Source organism: Macaca fascicularis, chromosome 2 (assembly GCF_037993035.2).
Source record: "Macaca fascicularis isolate 582-1 chromosome 2, T2T-MFA8v1.1".
In the NCBI taxonomy this organism is placed as follows: domain Eukaryota; kingdom Metazoa; phylum Chordata; class Mammalia; order Primates; family Cercopithecidae; genus Macaca; species Macaca fascicularis.
This window is the reverse complement of record NC_088376.1, coordinates 108,927,279-108,944,894: the sequence shown is the minus strand read 5'-3', so window position 1 is coordinate 108,944,894 and position 17,616 is coordinate 108,927,279. Positions and strand designations below refer to the sequence as shown.

General features: G+C 44.3%; 1 protein-coding gene and 1 pseudogene across 1 annotated transcript; one reads left to right on the top strand and one right to left on the bottom strand.

Moving 5' to 3' along the window:
- The first annotated feature begins 3,979 nt into the window (after window positions 1–3,979).
- Window positions 3,980–15,128, top strand: XCR1 (X-C motif chemokine receptor 1). The gene is made up of 2 exons (XM_005546895.5): window positions 3,980–4,383; window positions 9,775–15,128. Exon 2 carries the CDS (start codon window positions 9,806–9,808, stop codon window positions 10,805–10,807), a length of 1,002 nt encoding a protein of 333 aa, XP_005546952.1. The 5' UTR covers window positions 3,980–4,383; window positions 9,775–9,805; the 3' UTR covers window positions 10,808–15,128.
- On the bottom strand, window positions 7,478–8,602 carry LOC102136824 (nuclear receptor-binding factor 2 pseudogene; annotated as a pseudogene).
- Window positions 15,129–17,616: the final 2,488 nt, after the last annotated feature.

The window sequence follows — 17,616 nt, the reverse complement described above, 5'->3', positions numbered from 1 at the left end:
AAAGGTCCCCCTGTGGTTCATAGGACTGTCAGCCCAGCCACCTGGCTTCAGGCCTTCCCCAGCTTGAAGGTGGGGCTTCATCAGGGACCTGGCCCTTTCTGCCCAGGAGCTTGTTGGCCTCCCACCACTGTTTATGGCACTCAGGCTGTTCATGCCAAGGGTTGCCTGCAGGCCAGCAATGAGCTGCCCTCAGTGCCCCCCTCCTCAGCCTCCCTCCTGTGCTCATCAGTGCCCAAAGTCCAGAGGGGGCCAAGGTGACAGGGCCTGGCATGTCAGCACTGCCCCAAGCATGCACACACCCGGCCAGGTTGCAACAGCACCCGAGCTTGGCCCCAACCTTACTCCAAGATCAGAGCAGGCAGTGACAGCAGGGAGAAGCCAAGCAGCAGGAGCAGGTACTTCCAAGCCTGTGGGCAGGGGGACCTTCCCAAGCCCCTGCAAGCGCAGAGATGCCTGGATCCATAGCCACAGCAGGGTGGCTGTAGCAGTGCCTTGGAGGGCGGGTCTCCTACCTGTTCCTAGTTCCCAAGAGCACAGGGGTGCCCAAGTCACAGCCATGGCTTTGGCAGCTGCAGTTGTGCCTGGAGAGCTCCACGTCCCACCAACTTCGAAGGAGCAGGGCTCCCATTTGTCCCCAGCTCCTGCTGGCTCTGTGGAGCATGCAGCCCCAGCGACACCTCCTCTCTGCATTTTCCCCACAGTGGTTCTGGGCAAGGTGCAGGTGGCATGGTGGCCCTGGCCAACCCCACACAAATGAACCTGACACTCCCAGGGCTAGCCCTGCAAGTCCCAGCTACACTTTTGGCCAGGTACTCACAGGCTCCCAGAACATGACAGGGAGTGAGGTTGAGGCTGTGGCAGAGGCTCCAGGCCTAACAGCAGGTCCTACCTGGCCATGCAAGGGTGGGGGTGGTGCAGTAAGCAGCCTCGGGGATGCAGAGTATGGGGACACAGAGCACAGAGGTCCCACCATCACCTCTGCCGCTCCTGCCGCAGCTTCTACCACCACCGCTAATGCCTCCCCACTGCAGCTGGCATGATGGTAGCAGCTGCTCTTGATGACCCACCACCGCCATCATTATCATATAATACAATCACACTCCTAGTTATAATTGAGCTCAAAACCATGTGTAAACAAAAACCTGCATTCAAATACATATAGTGTATAAAATACTTTTTTATACTTAGTGTATAGTGTATAAAGTATTTTTCATAATTTCCAAGAAATAGGATTAACCAAGATGTCCTTCAATAGGTGAAGGAATAAAAAAAAAATCTGTGGTATTTCCATACAATAAACTCAAGAGATGCAGAATAAGCATTTAACAAAACCCAATACCATTTCATGATAAAAACACTCAACAAATTAGAAACAGAGGGGAATTTCCTTAATCTGATAAAAGGCATGTATTAAAAACCCACAATTAACATCATACTTGTAGTGAAAGACTAGAAGCTTTTCTCCTAAGATCAGAAACAAGACAATGATGTCCATTGTCCTCTCCTATTTGACATTGCACTGGCAGTTCCAGCCAGGACAACTAAACACGGTAGGGGGGAAAAGTACCCAGATTGGAAAGGAAGAAGTGAAACTATTTCTATATGCAGATGTCATGACTTTATAGTACATAGAAAACTGAAAGAAGACACCAAAAAAAACCAAAAAACTATTAAAGCTAATAAATAAGCTCAGGGTACAAGATCGATATATAAAAATCAGTTGTATTTTTATACACTAGCAATGAACAATCTGAAAATGAAATTAAGAAAACAATTCCATTTACAATAGCATAAAAATACTTAGGAATAAATTTAACCAAGAGTGCACAAAATCTACTCACTGAAAACCACAAAATAATGTGGAAAAAAAAACTAAAGAAGACCTATGAAAATGGAAAGACTTTCAGTGTTCCCGGATTAGAAGACTCAATATTGTTAAAGTGGCAACACTCCCCAAATTGATCTATAAATTCAATGCAATTTCCATCAAAATTATTTTTAAATTTCTTGATAGTGTCCTTTGACATACAAAAGTGTTACAGGTTTTTTAGTCCTTGCATTTGACTCTTTAATCCATTTTGAGTTAATTTTTGTATACGATGTGAGGTAAGAGTACAACTTTTTCTTGTATATGACTATCTAGTTTTCCTGGCACCATTTGTTGAGAATAATATTCTTTTAACACTGAATGGCCTTGTAAATGGTCTTGATTTTTGATCCTTGTCAAAAATCAGTTGACAGTCCCAGCACTTTGGGAGGCTGAGGCAAGCAGATCACTTGAGCCCAGGAGTTGAAGACCAGCCTGGGAAATATGGTGAAACTCTGTCTCTACAAAAATTAGCCAGGCATGTTGGTGTGCACTTGTAGTCCCAGCTACTTGGGAGGCTGAAGTAGGAGAATCACTTAGGCCTGGGAGATGGAGGCTGCAGTGAGCCAGGATCGCACCACTACACTTCAGACTGGGCAACAGAGTGAGAACCTGTCTCAAAACAAACAAAAAAAAAATCAATTGACCATAGATATATGGCTTTCCCCATTGTATTTCATTGATCTATATGTCTCCAATCTTGAATAGAAGACAGAAAAAAGTTGGAGGATTTGTGATTTCAAAACTTACTACAAAGGTAATCAAGACGCTATGGTACTGACATAAGGATAGATGCAAAGACCAGTGGAATATAACTGAAAGTTATAGCTAAGTCATAGCTATAAATCCCTGTAACCTGACTAGGCAAGGATTTCTTAACTACAACAGCAAAATCACAAGCAACAAAAGAAATAATTTATAAATTACATTTCATGAAAGTTAAAAACAGGTCAGGCATGGTGGCTCATGTCTGTAATCTCAGAGCTTTGGGAGGCCAAGGCAGGAGGATCACTTGAGGCCAGGAGTTCAAGATTAGTCTGGGCAATATAGTGAGACCCTATCTCTACAAAAACATTAAAATAATTAGCTAAATGTGGTGCTGTGTGCCTATAGTCTTAGCTGCCTGAGAGACTGAGGCGAGAGTACCTCTTGAGCTCCAGAGTTCAAGGCAATAGTGAGCTAGCTGATCATGCCGCTGAATTCAGGCCTGGGTGACAGAGTGAGAGCCTGCCTCAAAAAAAAAAAAAAAAAAAGGAAAGGAAGAAAGAAAGAAAGAGAGAGAGAGAGAGAAAGAAAGAAAGAAAGAAAGAAAGAAAGAAAGAAAGAAAGAAAGAAAGAAAGAAAAGAAAAAAGAAAATTTAAAGCATTTGTGTGTCAAAGGGCACCATGAAGAATTAAAAAGGAACCCACAGAATGAGATAAATTATTTTTAAATCATATCTCTGATAAAGTTCCAGTATCCAGAATGTAGAAATAACTCTTAAAATTTAATAAAAAGACTAATAACTCAAATTTTTAAAAGGCAAATGTTCTGAATAGACACTTCTACAAAGAGATACACAAATGACCAATACACATATAAAAAGATGCTCAAAATCTTTACTCATTATGGATGTGGAAAAACTGTTTCCTACTGTTGTGGTTTTTTCACTCCTGTTGTGTGGTGAGTGGGAGGGAGTGTTACAGCTCTTTTACTCCCCCGACTGGTGAGCTCCAGGTTCTTGTCCCAAGACTAAGAAAAGTAAGGCACACAGATACTGAAGAGTGAATAAGGCAGAGTTGGATTTATTAAGCCACAGAAAAGCTCTCAGCAAAGAGAGGGGACCCAAAAGAGGATTGATAGCTATAAGGCTGAGTCACAGGTTTTTACATGCTTAGAATAAGGAAATACATGCTGATTGGTTTATGGGTAGGCTTGGAAAAAGCACTACTCAGGAAGAGGTACAATAGTGTAAAGAACCAATTGGGGGCTGAAGTGAAGGCTTGGCCTGAGACCTTGGCCCAGGACCAATCAGGGGCTGATGTGACATTACACTTTATGCAAATGAAAATTTGGCCAGCAGCTAATCACAGAAAGATACGTATATGTAAAATAGGTAAAAGGTAAGGACCAGTCGGGAGGAAGCGTGTGCAATGAGACAAAGGCGCACCAAGGACGGAGATATGTGTTCAAAAAAGGAGTGGGATTTGTTCATCTGGATTCACAGAGTAGGGGTTTCTATTCAAACATGCAGGCTCTTTTCTTTATCTGGGGCTTGCACCTTGATTTTCAGGCTGTTCTTGGTTTGAAGAAGTTCCACCAAGGATCCACCCTAACTGCCTGCCTGACTGGCTTCTGCCTTGCTCTTTTCTTACTACCTGTCTCTCTCTCTGGCATCTTGGCTCCCTCTGAGACTGCTCCCATCCTCCTCCTCTAGCCTTCTGGGCAGGACAGGTGTTTCAGTTTCTTAAGTGAAATATGAAACAGAGAAGCACCATTTCTGCCTCAAGACGCATGTAAGGAGGTATAGATTCAGGTGAGTTCCTTTACAAACATTTTAAACATACATTTTCCTTTCATTGTAATAGCCTGTATTAGGAGTTCTTAAGCTTTGCTGCACATCAGAACCACCTGGAGGGCTAGTAAATATGCTGATTCCTGAGCTACCTCTGGAGACTCTGATTCCTTTGGTGTGGGGATTTCCCAAGAATCTCTTCAGAAAAGCTGATCTGGGCTGGGTGCAGTGGCTCATGCCTGTAATTCCAGCATTTTGGGAGGCCAAGGTGGGCAGATTGCTTAAGTCCAGGAGTTCCAGATTAGCCTGGCAGATTTCTTGAGTCCAGGAGTTCCTCACCTAACATGGTGAGACCCTATCTCTGCAAAAAATACGCCCCCAAAATTAGCTAGGTGTGGTAGCACACGTCTATACTACCAGCTACTCAGGAGGCTAAGGTGAGAGGATCACTTGAGCTCAGGAGGTTGAGATGTGATCACACCACTGCATTCCAGCATGGGTGATAGGGCAACACCCTGTGTCAAAAAAAAAAAAAAAAATCAAAGAAAAATTGGCTGGGCGCAGTGGCTCACACCTGTAATCCCAGCACTTTGGGAGGCAGAGGCACGTGAATCATGAGGTCAGGAGATTGAGACCACCCTGGCTAACACGGTGAAACCCGGTCTCTACTAAAAATACAAAAAATTAGCCAGGTATAGTGGTGGGCACCTGTAGTCCTAGCTCCTGGGGAGGCTGAGGCAGGAGAATGGCATGAAACCAGGAGACAGAGCTCGCAGTGCCAAGAGTGCACCACTGCACCCCAGCCTGGGGGACAGAGCAAGACTCCATCTCAAAAAAAAAAGAAAAGAAAATGGATCTGGGAACCATACTTTGAGTAGACCTAACATATAAATAATATTTTTCTTATGCTGAAAGAAGTAGAGAGGTTTATTTGGCTACATATCTTTACGTAAGGCCTTGTTATTACTGGTGGTTGTATAATTTAGAGCTGTCTTTCTCAATCTAATGTATATTGTACTCCAGAAAGCTAAATTCACTCCCTTAGAGTTGAGGTGGGCCACAGAGATGGGAAAGAGGAGAGACAACCAGCAAAAGGGAGCCAGGCCACTGAATGTAACTTGGAGAGGTTTGAGATTTGACATCATCTTCCTTTTTCTCCCCAAAGCCTTCCAGGCCCAGAACATGACTGCCTCTGAAATTTTGGAGTAAATGAATTAATAACCAGCAAAAAAATGAATGATTTTTATAGATGTACAATATCCCTTTTATTTCTAATTTGCTGAGAGTTTATATCATCAAAGTGTGTTGAGCTTTGTCAAATGCTTTTCTACATTTATCAGAAAAGATCATATAGTTTTTGTCTTTATTCTATTGATAATAGTGACTTAAATCGATTTTCATGTATTAAAACAATCTCACTGGGATAAACTCAACTTGGTCATGTTATATTATTCTTTTAAAATATTGCTGGATTTGATCTGCCAATATTTTGTTAAGAATTTTTCTATGTTCTTGAGGAATATTGTTCTGTAGTTTTCTCTTATTGTAATTTGTTGGTCTAATTTTGGTATCAGGGTTATTCTGGCCTCATAAAAGGAGTTAGAAAATATTCCATCCTTTATTTCTGATAGTTTGTGTAAAACTGGTGTTATTTCTTCCCCAAAGGTTTAAAAAAAAATCACTAGAAAAATCCTCTAGTTCTAACGTTTTCTTTGTGGTAAGGATTTATAGTTAATTATATTTCTATAACAAATGTAGGGTTATTCACATTTGCCATATCATCCCATGTCAGTTTTGATATGTTGGATTTTAAAAGAAATTCATCTATTTCATTTAAGTTGTTGGATTTTTTAACATACAATTGATCATAATATTTATTTTGTTATTCTTGTAAAGTCTGTAAGATCTGTAACATATTTCCTCTTTGTTCTCAATCAATCTAGATAAGGCCTTCATCAATTTTTTGGTCTCTTTCTCTCTCTCTCTTTCTTCTGAGACAGGGTCTTCCTCTGACACCCAGACTGGAATGCAGTGGTACCATTATAGCTCACTGCAGCCTGAGGCAGGGATTCTCCTGCCTCAGCCTTTCAAAGCGCTGGAATTATAGGCATGAGCCACTGCTCCTTGCTGATTTTATCAATGTATTAAAATGTTGTCAAACAACCAATTTTGATCTTGTTCATTTTCTATTTTATTTATTTTTATTAATACCTTCCTTCTACTTACTTTGAGTTTAATTAGCTCTTCTAATTCTAGCTTATGTCACTGATTTAAGTCTTAGATTGTAGACGTTTATTCTTTCTAATACGAGCATTTAAAGCTATAAATTTCTCTCCAAGTACTGCGTTAGTTGCATTTCATGAGTTTTGATATGTGGTATTTTCATTATTATCAGTTCAAAACATTTTATACTTTGCCTTTTGATTTCTTCTTTGACTCAGATTCTTTAGAAGTCAGTTGGGTTTTTTTCAATAAAACACAATTACTTTATTGATTCCTTACAATCAAATACTGCCAGCTAGCATTACTTCCACTCATGCATCATCAAAAACAAAGGATATTTCCTCCTTGGTATTTTCAAATGATGCATTATACAATAAACAAAGTTAGAACTTAAAATGCACCCTGATTAATTATGTAAACTGGTAATTTGCTTAAAAAAGCATAACTAACAATTAAGATGCATATCTTACAACAAATAAGGTGTGTAAGATACACACCTTAAACAAACAAAATGGGCATTAACAAAATGCATACAGTCAATACATGATAGAAAGCATGTTTCAAATACAAGGCAGCCCCTCAGGCCACCATATTATTTAGGTTTTGCATTATCATTTATGGCATTATAGATTACACAAAACATATTTTATAGATTTTAACCCTGAAGACAAGAAAAATAATTGTTGCTTGAAAATAAATTATTCCAGGTAGCCATTTGATTTGTATCAAGAGAAACTGAACCTCCATGAGTTTAGTGTCTGTCAAATTGGAATCATTAGCTCAAGTCAGTGAATGAGATATGCAACACATTTCACAGTGACTGTTTCCCAAGTCCTAGCAATGCCTCTTCTCCCATAGTTCACCAGAAGATTAAGCATTTCCGGGACCAGGATGCCCCTTCTATGTGGTTTTCCCATTTTTTTTTCTGCTGGATTAACTATTACTGTATTAACTCTTCTCCCCTCTTCTGTGGCCTTCCATTTTAATTATTAATAAATCCTTTCAGAATATTCTCAGGAAGTTCCATAAGGGGAAGTTCTGGAGATGTAAAATCCAAGGGAGGAAAATTGGGGATTGGAATGTCTTTGGCTTTCCCGGCATTTGCTGCAAACTTCCGCCAGGTTGAGGAGGCTGTAGCAGTTTCTGAATGTGATGGCAAGCTCCGTAACACTGACATTTCTACAAAATTAGCACCTACATCCAGCTCCTTTTCTACTGGACCTTTTTAGAAGTCTGGCCTTTTCAGCCTTTAGTTATTTTCTTTCCTTAATCTTTCATTCTCAGCTACAAGGAATTCCACATGCCTCTTCAAATCTGCAATTTTGGTTGCCTGCTCCTCTATATTTGATTTATCATCTTCTGGGGCTTTGCTTCCAATACATAGCGCTGCTGGCTCACTCTTTTGCTGAAGTAAATATAGCAGTGTGTCTGGATCCTTGCCAAAGATCCGCTGAATTTCAGGCAAGCGTTTCTCTGAGGAAGTACTGTACTGAGAAATGGGGCTCTGGCCCTCCGCATCCTCGGCAGAGGGTTTGTGAGATGCCTGAATATGGGTAGCCACATCCTTGTCTGTGTTCTGCTAGGCTTTCAATCTTTCCTCACGCTGGGCCCTTTTCCATCTCTCTTGGATGAGGAGGAGCTGTTTCATGTGGCTATCCTTTTGCAGTTCCAGTGAAAGATGAGCCTGCTCAGACTGTGTCAGCTTCATGGCTTCAGAAAGATATGCCGCAGCCTTTTTGTGACAAGAAATAGCCTCTTCGTATTTGCCTGCAGCTAATAAACGGTCTGCTCGTCTGCTCTGTTGATGAGCCAGGTTAAGGGGTCCTTCCATTACTTCCATAGACAGCAGCGGCCTTAGGAAGCGCAGCGGTGGCGCCAGGGAACATGGAGGGCACTGTAGGCCAGCGCGACGCAGCCGCAGAGACTGCGGCCTCTCTGCGCCCCCTAGAACCAGCAGTGGGCGCAGAGGGAGCAACAATCTCACCACTTCCTCCTCAGGCCCCCGCGCCGCGGGCCCGCCCCCTGCGCCGCAGCCGCGGCCACGCACGGCGCCATGACGTCACAAGCGCTGGGGTTTTTTTTTAATTATTTCCAAATTATTGAAGCTTTTCTTGATATCTTGGTGTTGATTTCTAATTCCTTTTGGGTCTTTTATATAACTTTTCTTTCTCTGCTGAGATTTTCTATCTCTCCATTCATTATGAATATAGTTTTCTTTATTTCCTTGAGAACAGGTATAATGGTTACATTTTGATACATATTTACAAATTCCAACATGTGGCTCCTCTCACAGGCAACTGCTTGGTTGTCTTTTCTTTTGAGTGTGGGTCATGTTTTCCTATTTCTTTATATGCTGAGTAATTCTGGTTTGTGTCCTAAACATTGTTATGTTGTGTAGACTCTGGATTTTGTTTCATTTTTCTGAAAAGTGTTGATTGGTTGTTTGGTGTTTGTCTTAACAGGCATTTAAGTTGTATAAATAAAAAATATAATTCTAAGCCCCACAACTAACGGAATGGACTCCTAAGCCAAGGAAGGGCATTCTAAAGAAACACTAGTTCAGGCCATGATGGGAATAGGTGGTCAGACATGCCTCATTATACTCTCCTCTTTTTGTAATTCAGCACAGCTGACCAGCATTAACATTAAAGCAGTCCTTAAGCCTGATAAAATAGACTCTTTGTAGCAATAAGATACCAACATGACAAATAGACATATTTTGAAATGGTCCTGCAAAGCTATCTTTTGTGGGGAAAACACATTCTGTAGAGAATCCCCTTCCCATTCCAGGTCTTTTCTCTGATCCAGAAGAGAATTAACTAAGAGTCTGGCATCTTTTTTGGGTTTTTTTGTTTGTTTGTTTTTGAAACGGTTTTTCTCTGTCACCTAGGTTGGAGTGCAGTGGCGTGATCACAGCTCTCTGCAGTCTCGCCCTCCTGGGCTCAAGCAATCTTTCCCCACCCCCCAGTTTCCTGAGTAGCTGGGACTATAGGCATGTGCCACCATAACCGGGTAATTTTTAAATTTTTTGTAGAGACAGAGGTGTCACTATATTGCCTGGGATGGTCTCAAACTCCTGGGCTCAAGCAATCCTCTCCCTTTGGCCTTTCCAAAGTGATGGGATTGCAGGTGTTAGCCACTGTACCCAGCCACCACATGGCTTTAAACTCCATGTCTCTATCATTTCAGATGCTCTAAACGTCCCTGCCGTCTGGTCCAGATGGAGTCCTCAGGCAACCCAGAGACCACCACCTTTTTTTACTATGACCTTCAGAGCCAGCTGTGTGAGAACCAGGCCTGGGCCTTTGCTACCCTTGCCACCACCATCCTGTACTGCCTAGTGTTTCTCCTCAGCCTAGTGGGCAACAGCCTGGTGCTGTGGGTCCTGGTGAAGTATGAGAGCCTGGAGTCCCTCACCAACATCTTCATCCTCAACCTGTGCCTCTCAGACCTGGTGTTTGCCTGCTTGTTGCCTGTGTGGATCTCCCCATACCACTGGGGCTGGGTGCTGGGAGACTTCCTCTGCAAGCTCCTCAATATGATCTTCTCCATCAGCCTCTACAGCAGCATCTTCTTCCTGACCATCATGACCATCCACCGCTACCTGTCGGTAGTGAGCCCCCTCTCCACCCTGCGCGTCCCCACCCTCCGCTGCCGGGTGCTGGTGACCACGGCTGTGTGGGTAGCCAGCATCCTGTCCTCCATCCTCGACGCCGTCTTCCACAAGGTGCTTTCTTCAGGCTGTGATTATTCCGAACTCACGTGGTACCTCACCTCTGTCTACCAGCACAACCTCTTCTTCCTGCTCTCGCTGGGGATTATCCTGTTCTGCTACGTGGAGATCCTCAGGACCCTGTTCCGCTCACGCTCCAAGCGGCGCCACCGCACAGTCAAGCTCATCTTTGCCATCGTGGTGGCCTACTTCCTCAGCTGGGGTCCCTATAACTTCACCCTGTTTCTGCAGACACTGTTTCACACCCAGATCATCCGGAGCTGCGAGGCCAAACATCAGCTGGAATACGCCCTGCTCATCTGCCGCAACCTTGCCTTCTCGCACTGCTGCTTTAACCCGGTGCTCTATGTCTTCGTGGGGGTCAAGTTCCGCACACACCTGAAACATGTCCTCCGGCAGTTCTGGTTCTGCCGGCTGCAGGCGTCCAGCCCAGCCCCAATCCCCCACTCCCCTGGTGCCTTCACCTATGAGGGTGCCTCCTTCTACTGAGGGGCCTGTGGCGCTGCAGGAGCAGGTGGACAGGGGACTGGAATCGGGGTCATGGAGAAGTGGGCCTGGAAGGAGCACTGCAGAACACATCACGGTGGGGACGTCACCTCCGCTGCAGGCGTGCAGTGGAGATGATTCATTACACCAGTGGGTCCCGCCAGCCTCCTATCTGCGGGAAAGTGGCTTCCTTCCTGGGAATTTTATACTGCCATCCAGAAAAACATTTCTTGAACTCTGAGTTCATCTTGCACGCTCCTTCATTTACGTGTGTTTCTAATCAATGCTTGGTTCAGAAGGTTCTAAGACACGAAAGGATTCTGGGAAAGGTGCTTCCTTGAAGACTTTACAGGGCCTAAAGCTCAATGTGTGTGATAACTGCATGATGCTGACAACACAGTGCCTCCCTTGCCTGACTGTAGGGTTGTCCCAACTGGTTTATTCACTCTGGAGGCGCCTGGCTCTGTATTCCTCAGGTACTGCTGGATGAGGCTGTCTGGAAGACAAAAGTCACCATACCCTGAGATAAGCAAGGTCATGTTGAAATCTGGATTCTAAAATCCACAACTAGACTGGAGAAATGTTCTGTATCCTGGATCCAAGTCCTAGTCCATGAATTGGCCCTTAAAAATTTAGCTCATAAATATTTGATTGAAGGAATGAATATAATCAGTGCTGGATTGAAGGAATGAATATAATCAGTGCTGCCTTCTGCACTAAGATAATACAAAGATGAATGAGATACAGTTGCTACCCTCCAGGGACCAACAACCCAACCCCAAAGGCTCACCTACCTTGGTGAACACCCACCTTGGTGAAGGCATCTAGGGTGGACTCCTCCAACATCTCATCCTTCCCAGGTGGATAGTGAGCTGATTTCAGACTTATCACTTTGCACCTAAAGTGTCCTCCTCCTGTTTGGTGGATGGTGCTAGCTTCCCCCCACCCACCCACACTCCAAACCTCAAGTCCTCTTGGAGGCCTGTATTTTCTTTCTCTCAACTTCCACAGCCAGGTCCAAAGGACTATGCCTGTCTAGTGGCTTTCAGAGTTGACTCATTCTTGCTATTGCATGCCCATGGTTTCATCCCTGAAACAGGGCCGCACTTCCTTGGCATCTCCGCACTGCTCCTCTCTTTTGCCACCAGGCTGTCCTCTGCCCTTATGCCAGGTGCTTCAAAACCCTTAGTGACTCCTCATTACTTACAAATAAAGTCCATACACTTTAGCAAGGCTTTCAAGGCCTCCACAATTCGATGCCAGCCAACTTTTCCATTCTTATTTCACTCTAAGCCTCCTCCCCACAGCAGCTTGGGATCCAGCCCCAAAACACCACTGGCCTTCTTCCAGACACCTATCTCCCCAATACCCTACCTCTAGGCATTTGTCTTGCTGTCACCTGGGTCTGGAACATGTTCTAGCTGACAGGTCAACTTCTCCAGGACGCCCTCCCCAATCTGCAAATTAGGACACTCTCTGGGTTGTCATGGGATTCTGCTTGTCCTCTCTAAAATAAAACAACTTTGTGTTGCAGTTACACACATGCAATGTCTTATCTCCCTGCCCCATCAGGCTGCAAGCTGCTTGGGGACAGGAACCTGGTGTTGAACCCCAGTGTTCTATCACTGTGTGCTCAGTGGGAGCAAAGAATCAACAGCTGATACTATCCTTCAGATTTATGCTTCTTGGGGAGCCATGCCCTGGGGCACACTTTACCTTCTTTGTCCCAGGATGCTTCTCTATAAATACTTACCTTTCTTTCCTAGTCAGCACTCTCAGAGAGTAGTAGAAAGAGAGTAGGGTGTAATAGTAGAGAGATTGCTTCTCTCTCTCTCTGGCGATGGCTATGCTTGGCCTTGCCTTCCAGTTCATGGTACACATGCCTGCCTCTCACACTGGCCCATTGCTTCACACCCAAGGGCATAAATAAAAGTCCCACTCTAAACTGTGCCATGCCACAAAGACCTGGGTCCAATCTGTGAACCTGATTCAGCTCTGGCGTGGGGATTTGGAAAAGCTTCCCATGTGATTCTGACATGCACCTCCTCTGTTAGGTACATTTGGCTGCAAGTGTTTTGTTTTGTTTTGTTTGGGTTTTTTTTTTTTTTTTTTTTTTTGAGACAGAGTCTCGCTGTGTCACCCAGGCTGGAGTGCAGTGGCGCGATCTTGGCTCACTGCAAGCTCTGCCTCCTGGGTTCACGCCATTCTCTTGCCTTAGCCTCCCGAGTAGCTGGGATTACAGGCGCCCACCACCATGCCCAGCTAATTTTTTGTATTTTTAGTAGACATGGGGTTTCACCATGTTAGCCAGGATGGTCTCGATCTCCTGACCTCGTGATCTGCCTGCCTCGGCCTCCCAAAGTGCTGGGATTACAGGCGTGAGCCACCGCACCTGGCCAACTTTTTAAAAAAATGAGTCCAGAGTCTTCTACCGTCCCTTGAGCAGGGATTTGCACACAGAAGACACTCAATATCTTGTTATTGAATAAAGTAGATACCAATATAGCCCTTAGTAGATACCAATATAGCCCTATGGCCAACCTGGAGAGAGCTTGTAAGGCATTTCCCCTTCAGTTCCAGATGCAACTTCAATGATCTATTTGCCAATGGGGGAGTAGATCTGGAGGAGTTTGATTGGTCTAGGGAAGATCCAGGGCTAGTTTTAATAATGAGGCCAGTAGCAACTGCTGGACAGGGCTGGATGGCATACCAGTGAAGGGAAGGGGCTCCCATGGACCTGCCAGCCTACAGGTGGGGCCACTACTCACCACTGATGGGAGAAACAGGATAAGGAAGAGATAATTAGATAGTTTGTGGAATCAGAGCTAAGCCTATGGGTTTCTAGTTGGCCTAATCTTTCAAACACACTTTCACACTGATTCTTAACATTTTGTTCAACTTTTATTCAGAGGGCAGGCTGAGCCAGGGAGCAAAAAGGCAAAGGACTCCGACTCACATACCCACTTGGCAAAACCAAAGCACCTTGGGCTTTGAACCCACCCTTCTTAGAAGGCAGGTTTGGAGGTTGAGGCCCCTTGAGAGGCTCACTTCACCCTCTCCCCATGCCATCCCATTCCTACCTATCCCAAGATGCTTATCTTGTATTTCTTTCAGCACATCCAGCCATCTCCCTGGGAGCGTTTCATATCTGACTCTTTATACTTCCGGTGATATTTTGGCATCTCTAATAGACTGGCTCCCAGGGTAGTCTTTAATCAGGAGTCTTCCCCTAATCTAGCTCCTCAAGAACCCAAGGGAAGAGGCACAAAGAGAAGTATGAATGGGAAGATAGAAGAATAACCCAGTCAGCGAGGGAGTGGCGGATGAGACTGCTGAAAAGGAGCTGCCAGAGAGTTGCACGCCACAAGCCACGCTGTCTGTGCCTGACCACAACCTCCACTAGTCACCACCTCCTGGGCTTCCCCTCCCTCCACCCACGGAAACCACTGCTCAATCTCAACTGGACTCTTGCAGGCCTATCTCTCCCTCCAAACAGAGGTGTCCTGGACACAGGGCTGCAGACCTCTAACCACGCCTGGAACACAAAAAACCCACAGTGGTTCTACAGCATTTACACCTCCACATTCCCTCAGACAGAATCCAGAAGAGAGGAACCTCGCTGATCTCTGAGCAGAGCATGTCTCCAAGCTCAGGCCAGCCCCAGACCGCCAATGGCCTCAACTGGAGTGGAAATCTCTCAAAAGCACAAACCCAGTTCCTGCCATCTCCCTCGGTGCCTGGCAATGTTTGTGGTTGGTTGAGTGAGTTAACAGGAGACCATCTTTTGGCTTTTTTCTACTTCTGTTTCCTCTTACTACACTTGCCTACATCTCATCTTCTGGTCAACACCAGGTATTCACCCCATGAGCTTCCTGTGAACTTGTCTAGGGCCCACCAGCCCAAACATCATTTGTTTTGTTTGGAATTAAGCTTCGTTGAACTTTTCACAGCTTTCATTTGTGCAACCATCTGTGATGGCACAAAGAAGTCCACAAACATGGAAACCTGGTCTAAAGATGTCCAAAGTAAACTGTCTGTGGAGTTGAATGGCATTTGAGCCCTGGATCTAAACTCCAAGTCCAAGCTCTTTCCCACTGTGACCTTGGGCCTCTCAAGGCTCAGTTTCCTCATCTATAAACTGTAGAGAAGCCAATAACAGACTCACCCACACTATGAGGGTGTGCATGAAGTCATGTATGTAAAAGTACTTACTTTGTAGATCATTCTGTCCTAGATAAGTATGAATTATTATGCATCATTTCATTTAAAAAGAAAGCTTCACTGTGTTATATGAATAAGTAAAAGATTAGCATGTATTGTCTTACCTTTGGCTGGCTGTCTTAGTCAGTTTGGGCTGCTATGACAAATACCATAAACTGGGTGGCAAACACTCAGCCCATAGCATTGATTATGTCCCCTCATTTCTACCAAGGGTGTATAGGTTCTTAAAAGTCTTCTACTTATGGAGGATCTGGGTTAGGGATTCAGGATTGGAGAACAAAGTGTGGAAAAACGGCCTGTGTGAGTCAGGGTGGTGGGAAACTGGCTCAATTTAGACCTTAGGTGAAACTTTCCAGGAGACCAAGTCTATCTTGAATGCTCTGTGGCTCAGTTTCCTGTCCCCATCTCTCCCCTGGCTTGACACCCAAGTCTTCTGTCTCCAAGTCCAAGGCTTTTTTTTTTTTTTTTTTTTTTTTTTTCTGTATTATAAAATATTTGGGTCTGAACAAGGACCTTTCAGAAATACAGTCCTACAGTCAGAAAGTATGATACTATTATTGGCTGGAAATTTCAGGCATGCTGAAAACTTGGTGGGAGATATTTGGGGGTTTCAGGGAAGTTTGGGAAGGGTAAGAGGGATTATTCTAACACTTCAACTTATTCTGAGCACAGAGCTTTGCTCTCTACCTTGAGGCCAGCCCAGATCATAGATGTGGGGTTGCTGCAACCCCTCCCACACCTCCACTGGCCCTTCCACAAAAGGTTACAGGTTGAATTGTGTCGTCCTCTGCTCCCAGATTCATATGTTCAACTCCTAACCCACAGTCTCTCTGAATATGACCTTATTTGGAAATAGGATTATTGCAGATCATATAAAATGAGATTATGCTAAGGGAAGCTGAGTTTATAATTCAATATGGCTGGTGTCCTCGCAAAAAGGGTAAATTTGGACACAGACACAGGAGAATATCATGTGAAGACTAGAGTTATGCTGCCACAAGCCAAAAAAACACCAAAGACTGCCAGCAGACTAGAAGCAAGGAGAAAGGCATGGAGCAGATTCTCCCTTACAGCCCCAGAAGGAACCAACCTAACACCTCGATCTCAGACTTCCAGTCTCCAGAACTGTGAGACAGTATATTTCTTTCATTCGAGCCACCCAGTCATGGAACTTGGTTAATGGCAGCCAGAGCAAACTAATACAGGACACAAATTTCGGTGGGTGGGAGGGGAATCCCAGTGCACCTCCAAACCTTCCATGATGTTTCAGTGTCTCCTGCACCTACACAGAAGGCTACACCTAACTGAAGACATGCAGAGGAGATTGGAAGCTGGTGTTTACTGAGACCTACTATGTATTAGGTCTATACATTTTCACATCTGACAGCCACCTGATGAGGTTTCTGTTTTCTCCAGTTTGACTAAGGAGGACACAAGGGACCAGAACAGGTCACACTCCAACATCCAAGGCTACATGTTAGATCACACGGGGAGCTTAACAAATACTAATGTTGGCCAGGTTCCATGGCTTATGCCTCTAATCCTAGCACTTTGGGAGGCCGAGGCGGGTGAATCATGAGATCAACAGATCGAGACCATCCTGACCAACATGGTGAAACTCCATCTCTACTAAAAATACAAAAATTAGTTGGGTGTGGTGGCATGTGCCTATAGTCCCAGCTACTAGGGAGGCTGCGGCAGAGGTTGCAATGAGCTGAGATTGTGCCACTGCATTCCGGCCTGGTGACAGAGCGAGACTCCATCTAAAAAAAAAAAAAACTATTGTCTGAGTTTGTACCCCAAAGGTTCTGATGCAGTTGTTCTAGGGTGCAGGCTGGCCTCAGGATGTTTTTAACCTGGTGGTTCTAATGTACAGCCACGTTTGACAACCACTGACCTAGTATCTTTATTCATTCAATCATTCACTTAATGAATATTTATTGAGCAAGTGCTGGGTGCTAGAAACTATGCTATGTCCCTTGTACACATTATGCCACATTCTCACAATTTTACAAGGTAGGCATTGTGTCTATCCAGATGAGAAAAGGGGGGCTTGGAGAGATAAATGACTTTGTTAAGTTAAAGCCAAATTAGGGATTTTCAACTCAGGTCCGTATTGTACTCAAACACCTACTCTTTCCATCACATCTTGCCAATTTCCCAAATGATATGTCCATCAGGACTCTTAACCATAAGCAACAGAAATTGTCTCTAGTTGCCATGGCAGAAGAAAATATGTGGAAAACATACTGGACATGATTTCATTGTAATTGCATCAGAGATGCATCAGGGTACAGTGTCATGATGTCTGCAGCTACATCACAAATGATTCGGCAAAAAATTAAAAAAAGAAAAATGTGTGTAATTATACATTAAAATTGGGGAGAAATGACATATAAGAAAAGGTCATACTCAAAGAAAGAGAAAAGCTGTTGGGTAGCTCACAAAACTGGTGAGAAGGCAGGAGAAACAGCTAGAACAAAGGGAGGTGGTCTCTGGCACAACAACCCCAGAAGCTAGAGGTTACAGTGACTCTAGAAAGACTGCTCCCACCCACATTACAAAAAACAGGTACACGAGGCTCACAGAGT